Source organism: Pelodiscus sinensis, chromosome 6 (genome assembly GCF_052426305.1).
Source record: "Pelodiscus sinensis isolate ZL-2025 chromosome 6, ASM5242630v1, whole genome shotgun sequence".
NCBI classification, from domain to species: Eukaryota; Metazoa; Chordata; order Testudines; family Trionychidae; genus Pelodiscus; species Pelodiscus sinensis.
The window spans coordinates 104,081,367-104,100,460 of record NC_143057.1 but is presented as its reverse complement, the minus strand read 5'-3'; the positions used below and the strand labels follow the sequence as shown (position 1 = coordinate 104,100,460).

The 19,094-nt window shown below is 45.6% G+C and overlaps 1 protein-coding gene and 1 non-coding gene across 2 annotated transcripts; both read right to left on the bottom strand.

Moving 5' to 3' along the window:
* Nucleotides 1-10,105: 10,105 nt before the first annotated feature.
* RPL37 (ribosomal protein L37) lies at nt 10,106-14,716 on the bottom strand. The gene is made up of 4 exons (XM_006139490.4): nt 14,561-14,716; nt 13,466-13,601; nt 12,506-12,590; nt 10,106-10,219 (listed from the first exon to the last, which is right to left on the bottom strand). Exons 1-4 carry the CDS (start codon nt 14,561-14,563, stop codon nt 10,150-10,152), a joined length of 294 nt encoding a protein of 97 aa, XP_006139552.1. The 5' UTR covers nt 14,564-14,716; the 3' UTR covers nt 10,106-10,149.
* On the bottom strand, nt 10,327-10,407 carry LOC112544111 (small nucleolar RNA SNORD72). The gene has a single exon (XR_003087436.1). It is a non-coding gene; the product is annotated as a small nucleolar RNA SNORD72 (small nucleolar RNA).
* Nucleotides 14,717-19,094: the final 4,378 nt, after the last annotated feature.

Genomic DNA, 19,094 nt, shown 5'->3' with positions numbered 1-19,094 from the left:
AATTGCTCCTGACAATTAGTCCAATTGCTCAGTCCAATTAGTGTGATCTGCTCTGCCAGCTGGCAGTTCCTTCAGGAAATCAGCATCTCCAGTGAGTTAACAAGCTCCCACTACATATTCCCAGTTTTCAAGGCCACCTGGTGTCCATAGTAATGCCAGAATGGGGAAATGAACGTACAATATTGCGTACTTACAATAAAATTGCTGTGGGAGAATTCACCATTTTCAGATTTTAATAAAATGTTACCACTGTTAGTTCAGCGCTGAGTATCATTAGACTGTCACCAGAATGGGATTTCCTATGGCCTGGTCAGTCATCCAGTTTTGCAGAGAAGGAATCTGCCTTTGCAAATAGCAAAGTGACGTTAAAAGTTAAGTTTGTGTTTGGGGTTAGGCTTCTTCTGGAAAATATCTGTATGTTTCTACATAAGAATGACAATACTGGGTCAGATCAAAGATCCATCTAGCACAGTATCCTGTCTTCCAACAGTGGCCAATGCTAGATGCCCCAGAGGGAGTGAACAGAACAGGTAATCATCATGTAATCCCTTTCCTGTCATCCATTTCTAGCCTTTGACAAACAGAGGCTAGGGACATCATTCCTACCCATCCTGGGTAATAGCCATTGATTGGCGCCCCCATAGGTTGGCACCCCGGGCAGTTGCCCGGCTAGCTCCCCCCCCCTTAATCTGGCCCTGCAATCACTAGCCCCATTTAAGTCAGTTCTTCTGATATTAATAAAATGCAATGTTTACCCAATTTCCACCCATATGACAGCACTTTTAATGAGCAATGACAATCCAGAAATTTAATTACTAAAACACATATCAACAGAAGACCATTATATTGACCATTATATTGACTCGCCGCTGTGGAGCATGTTCCCAGTGGAGGCTGTGTTCAAAGGATCCCATTGTGGGCTGCGTATTGAACCCCATGTAAACCTAAGCCGCACCACGGGTTGCACACAAACGCATGCAGCCCAGAGGCCGCGTGTTGAGTTGCCCTTGTCTACATTGTTGCGCATAGCACAAAATAAGCTACACAATTTGCGTAGCTTATTTCAAGATAACCTATTTTGAAATTTAATTTTGAAATAGAACGCTATTCCAGCATCTTCCTTATCCCTCATGCAATGAGATTTAAAGGAAGCTGGAATAAGACACCCATTATTTCGAAATAACAGGTGTGCTGTTAAGATGCAGAGAACGCTATTTTGGGATAACGGACATTATCCTGAAATAATGTTGCTGTGTAGACATAGCCTGGGATTTCTCATTTTAGAAAGATGAGATTAAGGGTACATCTAGACTGCAGAGCTTTTCCAGGATACTGGAGGACAAGGAATGTGTCCGCTTTTTTGGAACGGAAAAAAAGCAGACATGTTCTTTTGGCATCCTTGTATTCCTCTCAGTTCTGAAAGAGGAGTTTTTTCTGAAATTTGGCCCCTCAGTAATTTGTGTATCTTTTCCCGACTTTTCTCAGCCATGTAGACATAGCCCCAGTCTTTTTAATCTCTCTTCATATGGGACCCATTCCAAACCCCTAGTAATTTGTATTCCACCTTCAGACACAAAAGTATTTTCTCCCTGTGGTCAGAATCAAGTCTAAAATGTCTGTCTGGCTGGTTACTTCCTCCGCTTTCTGAAACAAAATGGCTTCTGAATACATGCCAAGCACTTACTCTAAATATTGTTCTTTTGCCATATTACTTTTCCAACAGATGTCTGAGTAGCTGAAGTCCCCCATCATTACTAGCTCTTCTGCTCTGGATATTGTTCTAGAAACGCCTCCTCCACTTCCTCTCCCTGATTTTAAGGTCTGTAAGAAGACCTCTTACCATGGCATCACCAATGTTCCCTCTAATTTTCTTCATCCATATACACAATAAATTCTGTTACATGCAGAAGCATGTGTGAATGTGCACCACCAGTAGGAACACATGCTGCTGGCTGTAGGTGCTCTGCTAGTCATGTGGGTGGCATCTGAATCTCTCCTGTGTGGCTGCCTAAGTGCTCAGCTAACAGGGAACAGTGGGCATAACCTCTATTTCCCCCCCTTTTATTTTTACCTAAAGACTTACCTAGTTTGCTTTTCACCTTCTGGACCTGAGATCAACTACACCTTCTCCTTATGCCTGTAATTCCTGAACAAGCTGCATCTCTAGATGCTAGTGGTTTATAACCTATTAGCATAGTGGGTTATATATTATGCAGCCCACAATATGTTTAATACTATCTAAATAGCCCTGAGGATGTCACAGCACAGATTTGTGTTGACTGGGCTGAAGATTGAGAATCATTGCTGTTTATAGAGCCCTGAATGGATAAAAAATTTGTATCTGTATTGGCATCCATATCTGCAAAAATGAGCCGTAGATATCTGCATCAAAAGATACCCACGGCTATAAAGTAGATATCCACAAATTTGTGGGGTTCTAGAAACAAAATTGGTATCCACATTCATATATGCAAAAACGAGCTGCAGACATCTGCATCTACATCTGTGGATGCAGAGATCTATGGATTTGCACCACTATCTCTGTGATAAGTACTAATATTTCCAGTTCTTCCAGTCTCTCATATGTGTGTGTAGACACTTGAAGTGAATTCCCTGTTTGCTCCTATGGCCCTAATGTAATTTTTCTTATTCCCCCCATCCCACCTAGACTTCTGCTAATGTAACTTTTATGCTTACCTGTGGGATTTTGTCACCTACTCCCTTTGAACCTAGTTTACAGTCCTCCTCCCTAGGCTGGCTAGTCACTGTGCAAAAATGCTGTTCCCTATCTTATCCCAACAGGCCTTTCTGAAATAGCATCCTATGATGGAAGAAGCAGAAATCTTCCCATTGATATCATCCATTCAGTCACGTTTAGGATGTGCATGTCTCTGACTGGGCCCTCATCTCTCAGCCAGGAACATGGAGTAACTATCAGGACCAATAAGCCTTAGCACCCTTTCTGTAGCTTCAGCTGAGGGCTCCATAGAAGCAGCACACCTGGGTCATCATGTCTGGTCACTTTTTTGGGGTCAGAGGCAGCACACTTGTTTCCCCTTCCTTCCTGGCAACGCAGAGGCGTAGCGAGGCGGAGGCAGAGGGGAACAGTTGCTCCCGGCCGGCACACTAAGGGGGTGCCAGACAGGGGTGATCCCACGTGACCTACAGCAGGGAGGGAAGCACTTCTCCTCCCCAAAGGAGCCAGTGCATGCTGCCTGAACAGCTGGGGCTGTGGCACCCGGTAACTTAGTTCCACGGCCTTTCTGAGCGGTGGTGGGGAGAGGCCAGGAGACCCGGAGCTGTGCAGATCCAACTGTGCAGGCAGTGCGCTCTGCCCTGGGACTCCCCGCACCCTTCCCCCCCTCCCCTGCAGGATGACATCATGGAAGTAAGTTGCTGGGGTGCAACAGCCCCTGCTGTTCAGGCAGTGCACACACCAGCTGTTTGGGGAGGGGAAGTGCAGTCACACACTTCCCAGAACCCAGAGGTGCTGCAGGATTGCCAGGTACTGGTCCCAGCTTCCCCTGCCCCCTGCCCCTGTCCAGACCTCCCCCACACAAGTACCCTGCCCCTGCCCCCACCAGCACTGTCCCCAGCACCCAGCAGCACCCTGTCCCCGGCCCCAGCACCCTGCCACCCACCCCAGGACCCTGGCTCTGGCCCCAGCACTCTGCTACCTACACCAGCACTCTGTCCTCCACCCCAGCATCACCCTGTTCCTTGTCCCAGCACCCTGCCACCCACTCCAGTGCCCAGCAGGACCATGTCCCTGACCCCAGCATCCTGCCACCTGCCCCAGCATCCTGCTCCAGCAGTCCGTCACCTATGCCAGAATCCTGCCACCCACACAGGCCCACTAGCACCCTCTCCCTGGCCCCAGCACCCACTAGCACCCTCTCCCTGGCCCCAGCACCCACTAGCACCCTATCTCCTGCCCTCACCAGCACAGTTGGGGCTACATTAGTGAGGCTTGGGGGTTTTGGAGGGATTTTTTTGCATCTCACTTGTGTGGCCCCAACTGACTTTTCTGTGGGTCAGTGATCCCTGACTCAAAACAGGTTCTCCACCCCTCTCATAAATAACGACAATGCTAAAACCTTTTGAGTTTGACAATATTTTATTTAAAAATAAAGCCTGGCAACAAGCCCTCAATTGGGACCAAACCCCATCTCATTGAAGCATCATAACACTCCTGCACCACCTAACACCAAATCTGAGTCTATCATACTCTGGAACCCCCTGTCCTGAGCCTCTCACATCCACAAACTCCCGCATCCCCACAGCCTCAGTCTTCTGCCACAACACTCCTGCACCATCCACACATCACAAATCTGTGTCCTGAGCCCATCACACTCACAGCCTCCCTCTCTGAGCCCCTCACATCCACAAGCATGTGGCTTGCTCAGCACCCCAACCTTCCACCTGAGCCCAACACTCCCCAGCCTGGAGCCCCCTCCCCGAGCCAGCATCCCCTTCTCCTGCATCCAAATTCCCTTCCAGAGCTCACACTTCTCACCCCTTCCCACACCCAAATCCCTCATTCCCACCTCAGAGCCTGCATCTCCTGCCTCAACCCAAGGCTGGGGATAGCAAGTGATGGAGAAAGGAGAACAGAGAGGATAGGGCATCAAGGAAGGGGTGGGGTCTTGGGGAAGGAATGTGATTTTCATGCACTGGTGGGTCCCCCTGTTTTTTGCTTGATAAACCTAGGGGTTCCTTAAAAAGCAACAAGTAGTCCTGTAGCACCTTATAGACTAACAGATGTATTGGAGCATAAGCTTTCGTGGGCAAAGACCCACTTTGTCATGCATTTGACGAAGTGGGTCTTTGCCCACAAAAGCTTATGCTCCAATACATCTGTTAGTCTATAAGGTGCTACAGGACTCCTTGTCGCTTTTGCAGATCCAGACTAATATGGCTACCCCTCTGATACTACAGATTCCTTGAAATTCTGAAAAGCTGAAAAGGGTTCCATGGCCAAATAAAATTGGGAAACACTGCTCTAGAGAAACAGAGGCTTCTTATAAATAAGGTGATGATCCAAGCTCTGAGAAAGAGATGGTGATAAGACAAACCTTATTACAATCAGTTTTAGAATAGCCTTGTTATTATCAATACAATAATTACAAATAAATGGGTCTTCGTTTTTAAAACATGGACAAGCTTAAGAGTATTGGAAAGCTTCAGAATGTTAAAACATGAAAAAGTAGCTCTTATTTATAAGTGCTTCACTCCTACCCTTCAAAAAATAAAAAAACTGGTTCTCAAGTACAAGTATGATTTTAATGTTCAAAATAAATAATTCACAAGTAATTATCACATTAACTATTTTATGGTGTTTGTTAAAGATACCTTAGTTTAGCAGATTACAACAAAGCAAGAACCTAGAAAAACTGATGTTAATTCAATTGATATTGACCTACAGCTCCAACAACTGTCTATAAATGACTTGTATCATTTGTACTGTATTCAGAGGAATTTCACAAAAGTGTAATTGACCAGGTTTGCATTTTTTATTTGGTGTTCAAGTAGTCAACAGGTTACTATATTATTGTCCTGTATAAAAATCCCTTCATTCATCTCTTTCAGTGTTACATACACATTATTGATTTTCTGCGCTAGCACTTCTATTTATGACACAAATTGACCTTTTTCCTCACATAATACAGCCCAACGTAATTCACATCAGGGAAGCAGTAGTAGAAAAGGACTAGGCATTTTCCTTGATAACAGCATATTGGATTTTCCAGTCAGTAGATCTGATTGCTCACAAAATAAAAATTCCTAAGTGGGCTGTGTTCTTGAAAATCAGAGATACTAATGTTTTGCCACGTAGAAAGAGAATTTACATCCTCTATATCTGGGGACTAGTACAGAACCTTTCCCTAGGGTTCAAGGGCTGTGGATGTTCTCATTCAAGGATTTTGGAAAAGTGATATAGGCCAAACTTTACAGCTCAGTATGGAAGCTTTCCTAAGAACCTTAGTTTCTTTTAATTTCCTCACCATTACACTTTACCATGACAGTAGTCATGTGGTATAGATGAATCTCCTTACAAATATGTAAAAATTGGTTAAAAATGCCTATGTATATATACTTACAAGATTAAATGAGAAACCACAACACATTAAGTGTAAAGTGAAATCTTAAAATGTCTTTTTCAACAAAATAACAAATAATTTGGCAGTATCAAAATGCTTGATGGTAGTGGTTGTGCTATTGATGATACAGCAGGTTTTTGTGTTTAAAAAAAAAAAAAAAAAGCCTGACAACTTTTTCCATTTATTTTAAAAAACAGATCAAGTCCTTAAAATGAGTTGGATGCTGCAGCAGCAGCTTTTGGGCTTGGGTGTTGTTCCTTCATGGAATCTATTCCTGTATATACAAAGACAGGACCGGCTGAGGGAAGGACTAGGGCAGTAATAATTTTTCCTAGTTTAGAAATAGCCCTAGTAGGTCTAAAATTGTATAGCTTGGATAGATCTGTACATGCATTCAGATGCAAAAAAATCACTGTTGCAATCCCTCCCCAATTTCTCTTTGCTCGAGGTCTATCATATACCCATCTCCAGCTTGATAGATGGGTATGTGGCAGACCATTATCACTGGTTATGAAAGCAAAGACACGAGTAACACCTTTTAAAAATATCAGAATATTAACTTGTGACTGATCTTTCTTTCTAGTGTAATAAGGTGTAGTGATAGATGCTTGTTAACATCTTGCACTCTTGAACTGTTACAAGGTGAACAAAAAGGTACCATAAATATCTCAGCCTGGTTGTAGGCCTACTGTACCAGTAAATACTCAACCTTGCGGTCTTATCTATTAGGCCTCTCCCTCACCTAAAGAGCCTCAAGTCAGCCTACTATTTCACCAATACAGCAGTTTTTCAAATAGCATTATCCAAAGAGATAAAGAACAAGCTGTGGATGACCAAGTCCTCCAGGGTAGGCTGTTAAGAATCAGAACCATGAATATCCACTGCAAGACTCCTAACCAGTTCCTTCACATAACTAATGCGCAAAATTCATTCAGTAATGCAGTCATTCAACCTATGTAAGTAAGTCACATGTTGAGCACATCTCTAACCCCTAGAGCACTACTTCCTAGGGGTGCAAGGAGAAAGTGTCCTTACACATGGTACCTTTATTAGAATGTAAGGACGGTCATACTGAGTCAGACCAACAGTCTACCTAGCCCAGTCCTGTCTGCTGACAGTGGTAAATACCAGATGCCCCAGAGGGAGGGAACACAACAGATAATCCTCACATGATCCCTCTCCTGTCACTCATTTCCAGAGGCTAGGGACACCATACCTACCCATACTGGCTAATCGCCATTGATGGACCTAACCTCCAGGAATCTATCTAGCTCTTTTTTGAACCCTGTTAAAGTCCTAGCCATCATCACATCATCTCAGAAGGAGTTCCAAAGGTTGACTGCGCAGAGTGAAGAAAAACTCCCTTGTTTTAAACCTGCTGCCTATTAATTACATTTAGTGACACCCCCCCCCAGCTCTTATATTGTGGGAATAAGTAAAAACCTTTTCCTTATTCATTTTTCCATACCAGTCATGATTTTACAGACCTCTATCATAACCCCTCTTAGTCTCCTCTTTTCTAAGATGAAAAGTCCAAGTCTTTTTAATCTCTCTTCATATGGGACCTGTCCAAAACCCTAATAATTTTTGTTGCCCTTTTCTGAACCTTTTCCAATACCAATGCATCTTTTTTTAGGCGAGGCAACCACATCTGTACACAGTGTTCAAGATGTGGGCATACCATAGTTTTCTATAGAGGCAATAAGATATTTTCTGTCTTATTCTCTATCCCTTTTTGAATGATTCCTAACATTCTATTTGCTTTTTTGACTGCCGCTGCACACTGATTGGGTGTTTTCAGAGATCTATCCACAATGACTCCAAGATCTCTCTTTAGTTGTAGCTAAATTAGTCTCCATCATATTGTATGTATAGTTGGGATTATTTTTTCTAATGTACATGACATTTGTCAACATTACATTTCATTTGCCATTTTGTTGCTCAATCACTTTGGTGAGATCTTTTTGAAGCTCTTCAGTCTGCTTTGGTCTTAATTCTCTTGAGCAGTTTGGTATCATCGGCAAATTTTGCCACCTGCTTACCCTTTTTTCTAAATAATTTATAAATAAGTTGAATAGGATGGGTCCTAGGACAGACCCTTGGGGGACCCTACTAGTTACCTCTCTCCATTCTAAAAACTTACCATTTATTCCTACCGCTTCTTGTCTTTTAACCAGTTATCAATCCATGAAAGGGCCTTCCCTCTTATCCCATGAACTTACTTTACTTAAGACCCTTCAGTGAGGGACCTTGTCAAAGACTTTCTGGAAATCTAAGTATACTATATTCCCTGGATCCCCCTTGTCCACACGTTTGCTGATCCCCGCGAAGAACTCTAGCAGATTAGTAAGGCATGATTGCCCTTTACAGAAACCATGTTGACTTTCCCCCAACAAATTATGTTCATCTACGTGTCTGACAATTTTATTCTTTACTATAGTTTCAACTAATTTGCTTGGTACTGACATTAGACTTACCGGTCTGTAATTGCCAGGATCACATCTAGAGCCCCTTTTAAATATTGGCATCACGTTAGCTATCTTCCAATCATTAGGTACAGAAGCAGATTTAAAGGATGGGTTACAAACCACAGATAATAGTTCTGCAATTTCACATTTGAGTTCTTTCAGAACTTTTGGGTGAATGCCATCCGGTCCCAGTGACTTGTTACTGTTAACTTTATAAATTTGTTCCAAAACCTCCTGTAATGACCATCTGGGACAATATAAATCTGGGACAATTCCTCAGATTTATCACCTAAAAGAATGGCTCGGATTTGGGAATCTCCCCAATATCCTCAGCCGTGAAGACTGAAGCAAAGAATTCATTTAGCTTCTTCTTGCAATAGAATGTTACTACGGTCCTGCTTCTTTTGCTTTTTGGAAGAGCAGGGAGACTCCTATCCAGATGCCTGACCCCCAACTGTTGGTTAGGTCTTTAGTAATAATGACTAGGCCAGTGGTCCCCAACTCGGTGCCCATGGGCGCCATGGCACCCGCCGGGGCATTTGTGCGTGCCCACCAACAACCTGGGCCGCTCCTGCTCTGCCCCCGGTGCACAGCGCACTGGAGGTGCCAGCCCCAGGCGTGTGGCACGCACCGGCGCCAGCTGTGCAGCGCTCAGGCGGCCCCAGCCCCGGGGCACATGGGGGCACACAGCGCTTGAGCGGCGCCAGTGCCAGCCCCTGGCGCGCGGCTCGGGCGGCGGCGCCGGCCCCATGGCACAAGGCGCTTGTGCGGCCTCGGCCCTGGGTGCAAGATGCTCGGGTGGCCCCAGCCCCAGGGCACATGCCGGCGCCGGGTGCAAGGGCATCCCTGTCCCCTGGCGTGCCCCTGGACACGCGGCTCACCCCCCGGGTGCCCGGCGCGTGAGTGGCCCCACCCCCGGGCGCCTGGGAGCCTCTAAAGGTTGGGGACCACTGGACTAGGCTAAGGCCACAAGTTCATTAGTGACTTAAAACACTAATTCTTTTCAGATTTGAACATTTCACTCAACTCAACAATAACCCTCTGAACAAATGGGTTAGATAAAGTACAACATATGCAAGACCAGAAACATCAAAGATAGCCATCAGCTAAAACTAAAGCCATAAATCATTCTTAAAGTATGCTCCAGTGCACATGGCAACTCTATTGGAATAATATTTATAGTCCCTTAGAGAGTAAATTGCTTTCTTTCAGATGGAATAAGGAAAATATGCATCTTATATACAGTCATATCTAGAACTGTGCACATTTGTGTACAAATTAGTTATAACAGTAATAAGCTACTAAGCAATGAACATCTATGGATGGATGTAGATTAGAAAATTGTGCTGGTAAAATGTCAGCAATTGTAATATTTAGATGAACACTCTTTCATGTAATATGATTACATGAGAATCATTTAACAGAATGCGTTTTATAAATTTCAACACAACACTGTCAGAATCTATTACACCCACACATAAACATAGACTTCTTACCATTCAAAAAAGTAAAATGTGTAAAAAAAACCCTGACAACTTTTTTCTATATTAGGCCATTTATTTTAACAAACAGATGAGTCCTTAAGATGAGCTGGATGCTGCAACAGCAGCTCTCTTGGGCTTAGGTGTTGTTCCTTCACGGAATCCATTCCTGTATGTACAAAGACAGTAACAGAGTTAGTGTTTTTGAAAGAATTTTCTATTCTAGGCTCCACAAAGTAGTATTGATTAGAAAGTTTCAGACAATGTTTTTGGTTCAGCTTATCTCAGTTACAGGTCAAAATCACTATGGAACTCATATGTTCAGACATTTTTAAAGAGAAACATCATTGACAAGCTGCTCATGAACACAATACAAATCCCCTAGCTTCCAATTACTAATGAAGTAAACTGAAGCAAAGTGCGAGTGGCCAGAGAACAAACAAACAAACTTCAAATTTCACCAAGATAAGGCAATTAAATGCAGCTAACAAATGCATTGGGCCATGTGTACACAAGTGAGCTTACAGCGGCAATCATACATGTAGCTGCTCTATACAGACAGGGGAGAGCTCTCCTATCAACATAGCTATGTCCATAGGAACAGCTCTCCTGCAGTATGGTCAGTGCTCTGTTGGTGTAACTTGCGTTGTTCAGGGATGTTTTTTCACATCTTGAGCAACTTCAGGAGTAGTGTAGACATGGCCTTAGATATATCATATAGAAGGCTGCAGGACACTATGGGGTTTATTACAACTTTGCTATGACAGCTGCTGTAGGAAAAGGACTACATTTGCCAAAAGGATGAGTGCTAACACTGACTCTAGCTATAAACCTTTTTTGGACTTTCAAGAGCAACACTACAGAATCACTAATGAAATCAGTGTTAATTTGTTATATTTTATATCATGAAGTAGTGATGCTTTGGATTACATATGAACTCCACATTGAAACATGGAAGGCACGATTTTAAGTGATTCATTTTGAATGCAATTTCAACTTATTAAACATAACTATCTTAGTGTTAATAAGGTACATTTTCTTGGATTAGTATTGCTGTACTATTTACACATATTGCTAACTCATCAATCCTGGCAATCATGACGTTTCTTGCAAAAGGAACAGACTAACAAAAATGTGTTAGCTATTCATGGGTGGCTATCCTGGAAATCAAAATATTTCTCATCAATATGACATGATTTCCTCCACAATTTAAAGCAAAATACGATGATCACAATATCATCTCCGGATTCTGCTAGTAATGCCTCACATGGGCCAAAAACTCTCTGAAATCTTTCAAAGATCTCGTGCAACTACCACCAACCAGAAGATAGAAAAATAAGTACTCTTTTTAATGGACAACAGGCCCCAATCTGTGAGATGCAAAATCTCTTCAATTTACTTTATCAGTGCCTGGAAGAATTATCAGATCTAATGATAATTTGAAGTAATCTGCCCCCCAAAAATGAGTGCTGGACAAGACTAAAATGATCTATTTTTGAAAGATAAGGTGAAAGTCTGAAAATCCTTTCAAGCCTGCCAGAGCATACATCATCTAAACATGGAGTAGTGAAACAAAGTGCAGAAACAGAAAGCCAATCATCCCAAAGAGAAATGTATTAACTAAGGATGCTAGAGTTTAACTGATTAATCAAGAAATGCTAATCAGTTAATGTTATCGATTAAACTCTATCCAACTGGAGAGTCAGCAGTTCCCAATGAAGGCTCTGTCCCAGCAGAAGCCAGGCCCTGGCAGGGGCTCCCGCCCCACTCCGGCTGGCAGCCCCTACTGGCCGCCCCTACTGACCTAAGATTTTTAGCGGTTACACTGTTACCTTTTAAACGACTTTTTATGTCACTAGTATCAACACTGTGGAAAATTCCATTAACTCCTTTTCTCTTATGTTCTTCATTCCTCAACAATAGAGGAAAATACTGGCATAGCTATTTTAACTAAAATATCAAGTTATCTACACTTTCGTGTAGATACTGCTTCACATTTAAGAGATAATATTACTTCCATTTCTGATTCCTGCTTGTTTATAAAGCCAAAGTTAAATGTGAAACTAACAATACTATCTCTGATGTAGCCCCCATTAACTGGGCTTTCCAAAGCATTTATAAACATTCATTAAACATACAGTGAGGTAGTTAAGTTCATTTGACATGTTACGGGAGATCCTGCTTTAGAACTCAGAACTTTCATTCTGTGATCCTGCTACAAAAATGGAGAATGCTACCAAAGAACGCTGGGTCAAATATAAGAATTATCATAAACCTTAAGTTACAGTATGCTTGCAATAAACTGAAAAATTTAAGACTACACACGTACTGCATAAATTACAAAAGAAAAAGACAATAAGTGTTTATTTGGACAATGTTTTTTAAAAAGGTATTAGAAGCCTGTGCAGGTTTCATGTTATAGTGTAACTTGCATTGTTGAAAATCAGTGCTGTACCTGAATCGACGGTAGACATTTTTCAGGTGCCTCATACGACCAGTACCAGTGGTGTTGCGTCTTTTAGCCTTGGCACTCCAGTTATCTGGAAAGCAATTTACACAATTAGATGTATTTAGTATCACGCAATTGCAGAGCAAATCTTTAGTAACATATATGCAAGACAATATTTTGAATATATATATGCACATTGACAAGTGGTTGTTTCCATGGGGTCACTGTATATATGTATACATTTGATTTGGAGAAGTATATCTATTTGCAGAGCATATCACATGGGTACAATGGGAACTTAATAGGGATGTTAAAATTCGGGATGGTTTTTGGAAACATGGAATTGTTGAATTTTTCAGTGGTTCCACATTTACACGCTGAGTGCGAGCCGTTTCGCAAGAGCCGGTGTGCGTGAGGAGCCAGCTTTTCCTGCCCCTCCCCCCCATACTGCTGCCTCTGATACAGAAGCAGCAGCATGGAGGGGAGGCTGGGGGCATCCCCGTCTTGCATGTAATTGTAAAAGTTAACCAAAGAACCCAAACTCATTGATTAACCATGTACTATCACATTCTTAAAACTTAAGCGCTCATTTTCCCAGGTTTTTTTTTTTATGTATAATAAAGAAAACAGTAGGTAGTGACCAAAAAGCCCTGTGAAAACTCTTAAGTGCACTGCAGAATACCAAAGAACTCTTTATACACATAGTCTCCAACACACTAGCTACTAGCACATGAGTTGAGCGTGGCTAGTTTACGATGGCTACTGCTTCAGAACTGAATGGACACCACAGCCTTATACAATTTTTTTCTATTAAATCACAGAAAATACGGTTTTGATTTTGTTCATGGACACAGAATCATCACTTTCACAAGTGACTATCCTGATATTACATAAACAGTTTCTTCATAAAAAACTAATTCAAAGAATAAAGTTTACACAAATAATTTGTGAAGATTCCATACTTACACTTTCTCTTGCGCTTAGCAGGGTACCCACATTTCCCACAGGTGGACTTCTGGAGATGGTATGCCTTGGATCCGCAGCGACGGCACAAAGTGTGGGTCTTATTGCGGCGCTTACCAAATGACGATGTTCCCTTCGTCTGAAATAGAACTCAGGAAGTTGTATGTCAGAAAGTCTTAGTTAAACACTAGTCAAAATCTTATTTTTATTTAATATGTGCCTAAAAACAATGTATTTTGAAACTCTCCAGACACTCTAAGGGAGCAATCAAAGGTGAGCACAACCTCAGAGGTGGAAGTACATCTAACATACATAAAACTGAGATGAGTATCACATCTCAATTTCTTAAATAGGAATTACATTTCTGTATGTCCCCACCTTTATACTATAAAAATGAGACAGCACTAACTGCTTGGAAATGGTCTAGAAATTTTTAGATTCCTAATTCTGATCTCAACCCCATAAATGATCTTTCATCACTTCATCAAAGCACTCTTTCTGGACAAGCTACTTTTTAAATATTTTTCACCAGAAAAACAACTTGGCACAATGGTTTTGACAGTCCTAGATCTAGGCAGTCCTTCCTACTTCACGCCCTCTCATATTTGCTGGCTCCCCACGCACACCCCGTTTTGCGCCACTGACCCTTCCCCCCCCCAACGAACAGGAGGCTTTTATCGGATGTTTGCCAAGCAGGTTACTGGTTTACCCTTCGCTACCGCGCTGTTAACGCCGCCTGGCCAGCACAAGCAGGCCCTCGGGGCATTCAGAGCTAGTTCCATGGGGCAGGAGGGTCCTGGCCCGGCATGCGGGGGCAGGGGGCGGAGAGAAGCGGGGGCAGATGCCCGCGGGGAGGACCCCAAATGCGGAGACACCCCCCCCCCGGTTCTCAGCCACCCGGCGCGGCAACAGAGAACATGACCAGCCCCGGCAGCGGCGCCTCTGCTCAGGCCCGCGCCAGAGGCGGGCTGGAGCCCCAGCGCGCAGCTCCATCGTGCCGTGTGGACGAGCCGGACACGGGGCAGCGTCTTCGCGCCGCGCAAGCCCCAAACCCCGCTGGATGGCAGCGGATTTCCCCGACCCCCTCCCGGCGCTCACCATCTTCCTCCGGCCGCCAGCACCAAAGAGACCTGGGCCCGCCCCGCACTTCCGCTATGTCCCGCGCGCCACTTCCGGGTGCTCCGGGGAAACCTCTCCGCCCGGCGCGGGGAGACGTGGTGGGGGAGCCTGAGCCCGGGCCAAAGGTGGGAGGAGGGGGGACGAGCGAGCCGGGTCAGAAGGGTGGGGGACTGTCGAGGGACGAGCAATGGGGTAACAGTGCCTGGGAGCCAAGGCCCCAAAGGAGGGGCAAGAGATGGGGAGATACAGCAGGGGAGCCCAGGGCTGGGAAGGGGGCAGCTGTGGGGGACGACCCGGGGGACCTAGGCCCGAGGGGCGGGGGATGGATGGCGGATAGAGCGACATGACACAGCGGGGAGGTCCGAGCAGAGCCCCCGGGGTTGTCTTGAAACCACAGGAACGACAGATTAATTCCCCAGACGCGATTGCGCGGGGGCGGGGCGGGACTAGAGAACTCTCACCTTGACTATTGGACTGGCTTCCCCTTTTTTGCTCGTCTAGGAAAGGAGGAATCTGCTGCATCCACTGGTTCTTATTTTCCACTGGGGCAAGCTTCTGGGTAGTTATTGTAAATTATTATTCCAGTGGCTCAGGTTTTATGGCTGTTATGATCAGGATGAAAGCTCCTAGAGTAGATGAAACCTGAACTAGCAACTTTAACAAAGGGAGACTGGAGTGGGGGGGAGCGGGGGTGTTAACCAGAGGGATATAATAATAATGCTGTGGCACCACTCCCAATTATCAAAACCCATGAGATTATTTTTAAGTAATCTACCATTTATAAAATGATTCCCATGTCACTACTTTGTGAATCTTGTAAGCACCATGTACCTGTCTTCCTGCTGAGCTGTAGTGTTGCTCAATTTCCTAAATTGCTCGTTATCAGAATAATATGTGTAATCTCATTCACTTGATGATTTAGGATTGATGTCTCAAGAAGTGAGATAATATACTACTGATCATGAAAATAAAATGGCTCCTGACTCCATGAAAAAGCCTTATTTTTTATTTCTGGTACATAAAATGGTTTTGGATTTTACACTGAACAAATTTAATTATAATTCAGTGTTATTCACAACTACGATTTCTGCCACATTCATTTTAATCCATGGAACAAGTCAGGGCAGTCCCTATTCTCAATTCCATTTGTAAATCCAGCAAAGATATATGTGCTTGTAATTATGTTCAGGAAAAATCTGAGAATGTAAGGTGTCACAGTAGGCATCATAGATTTCATAATAACAGGTGAAGTAGTTTCATTGTTTCAGTAGTGCAAATTGACTAAAGCTGCTAGAATGAACAATTGGAGTATCCCTTCTGGTTCAGTAGGCATAGCAGTTTAAACCAGTAGCCTCTTGGGCTGCGTCTAAACTGGCAAGTTTTTCCACAAAAGCAGCTGCTTTTGCGGAAAAACTTGCCAGCTGTCTACACTGCACGCTTGAATTTCCGCAAGAACACTGACTTCCTACTGTCTGAAATCAGTGCTTCTTGCGGAAATACTATGCTGCTCTTGTTCGGACAAAAGTCCTTTTGTGCAAAGCTTTTGTGCAAAAGGGCCAGTGTAGACAGCTCAGATTGGCACAGACGCTTTTCTGCAAAAGCACTTTTTGCAGAAAAGCATCTGTGCCAATCTAGACGCTCTTTTCCGCAAATGCTTTTAACGGAAAACTTTTCCGTTAAAAGCATTTGCGGAAAGTCATGCCAGTCTAGACGTAGCCTTGGATTATGGAGATGAGAGATGTTGGATGGATATGTGCTAGGATGTGTTGTATCAACTTAGATGGACCATGTAATACAAAGGTGTTGATTCTAAAACTATCCAGCATTACGTTTTTAAAGAAAATTGGAGGATTCATATTCAGAGACCTCAGGCTGCTTGGGACTATGGCAAACACATACAGGCAGTCCCCGACTTACGCGGCTCCGACTTATGTCGGATCCGCACTTATGAACGGGGCTTTTCTCGCCCCGGAGCTCACGGGCGGTGGGTCGCCACCTGTGTCCTCTGGGGCGAGAAAAGCTTCTCCCGGTCTCCCTGGTCTGCTGGGGGGGGGTCCAGCAAAGCCGCTGGACCCCCCAGCAGACCAGGGACACCCGAGCAAAGCCGCCCAGGCGACGGGAGTCCCGCTGCCTGGGCGGCTTTGCTCGTTTGCCCCGGAGCAAAGCCGCCCAGGCAGCGGGACTCCCGCTGCCTGGGCGGCTTTCCTCCCCGGTACACGAGCAAAGCCGCCCAGGTGGTGGCTTTGCTCTGGTGTCCCTGGTCTGCTGGGGGGGTCCAGCGGCTTTGCTGGACCTCCCCCCCAGCAGACCAGGGGAACAGGAGCAAAGCCACGGAACACGCCCGCAGGGGGACAGCCCAAGTGTGCCTGGGCTGTCCCGCTGCGGGCGTGCTCAGCGGCTTTACTCCCCATCTCCCTGGTCTGCAGGGAGATGGGGAGCAAAGTCTTGGAGCACGCCCGCAGCGGGACAGCCCGGGCGCGCTTGGGCTGTCCCGCTGCGGGCGTGCTCCGCGGCTTTGCTCTCGGTCTCCCTGGTCTGCTGTGTAGACACTTATTTTGAAATAGGGGGCCTCCAGCCTTCCCAGCGTGCCCTGGTGGCCACTCCAGCCTCAACCAAGAACACTTCTCTCCCTCCCACCCTCCCCAGAGCCCTTAAAGGGGTAGACTCTGACCACAGTTCCTGTGCCAGCTCCAGGCCTGCCAGACCAGAACCAGCAGTCACTGCCCGTGACCCAGTGGCTCCAAAACATGAGCCAGCAAGCCACTGGCAGCCAGCCCTCTACCGCTCCTCAGGAGCAGTCTGCCAGCTCCCAGGAGCCTGCCAGAGCCCGGAGAAGGCGGGTGCCTTCCTGGTCCAGGGTGGAGATCATGGACCTTATTCAGGTTGGGGGGGATACCCCCAACGTCCATTATCTCTGCACTAGATAGGGGAACACAGCTGTCTATGGCAAGATAGCTGCCAGCCTGGCCACCAAAGGCCACATGCAAACTCAGGAGCAGGTTTGCATGACAATCAAGTTGGTCCGGCAAGACCCCCAACCCTGAGCCCTGAGCTTCCCTTCCCCCTTCTAGTCAGCCGATGGTCAGGGCAGTGCGTGTGTGTGTGTGTTATACACCTGAGTCTTCAACTGCTAGGACATGAGGTCCTGTCTCAGAGGGCAGCCTTAGGGGAGGCCGACGGGCGCCCCGAGAAGTTTTACATCTGTGTCTTTGACTGGTAGGACCAGTGTGCCTTCGCGGTGGGCAGCCAACAGGCTGACAGACGCCCCAGAGTTTGCAGGGAGAGCTTATTATACCCATGTCTTTAGCTGCTAGGACCCGGGTCTCTCCGCAGCAGGCAGCCCATGGAAGGCTGACGGATGCTCCTATGGATCTGCCCCCTGGAGGCGACATGATCTAAATAACACTGTAGTGTAGACATACCCTAAGACAGTGGTCCCCAAGCTTTTGGAGCTGCCGGGCACCCAGGGACAGGGCCGCACATGCACTGCATGCCCAGGGGTGGCGACCCCATGTGATGCGGGGGTGGGGCTGCCAATTCACCACGCGCCCAGGGCTGGTGCTCCCCATAGCCGCGTACCTGGGGCCGGTGCTTTCCATGCGCCATGCGCCCTGGTGCGGGCTACCCATGCACTGCACGCCTGGAGGCGGGGCTGCCCATGCGCCATGCGCCTGGGCATGGGGACACTCACGCGCTGCGCACCCGGGGCCAGCACTCCCCATGCACCGTGTGCCCGGGGCCGGCGCTCCCCATGCGCTGTGCGCCCAGGGGCGGAGCCAGCCATGCGCCTGGGGTTGGCGCCGCACATGTGCTGCGCACCTGGGACCAGCACCGCGCATGTGCCATGCGCCCGGGGCGGGGCCGGCCCTGAGCACTTGGCGGGTGCATGTAAATGCCATGGCAGGCGCCATGGCGCCCGCGGGCACTGCAGTGGGGACTACTGCTCTAAGAGATTCTATTATTTCTAGTTAGAATGTAGAGAACAGCAATGTTGATTGCCACTAGAGGACAGTGTAATTTAGCTAACTTCTTCCTATCATACATTTACTAAGAAACCCTTTGATTACTTCCTCGTAAACGACTATGAATTGTATCAGTTGGTTGAAATTCATATTACAAAGTTACAGTTGTGCTTTATTATTGTAAGAAAAACTAAGTTTATTCATATGTGCAAGGCTGGGGTATCCAGAAACTAGTGAATATATAAAAAGCTTCTATGTTATTAAAATGATTTTTAAAAATTGGTAGAAAATTATTTTAAGAAATTACTTGCTAAAATGCAAGAAAGTTTGCAACTGACTAAACCATTTCTGCCTCCAGCCATTCCTACGTCTTACTGAAGAGTCCCCCTGGATGTTCAATTGTTTTATATATATAACAAGAGGAAAATACCCATACTACTCTGGTATTTCGGAAAAACTCTGCAGTCTAGATGTAGCCTCCAGCTAAGTCTATACTGCGCTCTCTTGCGCAAGAAAATATGCAATGAGGTGAAGCAGTGAATATCGCTGCA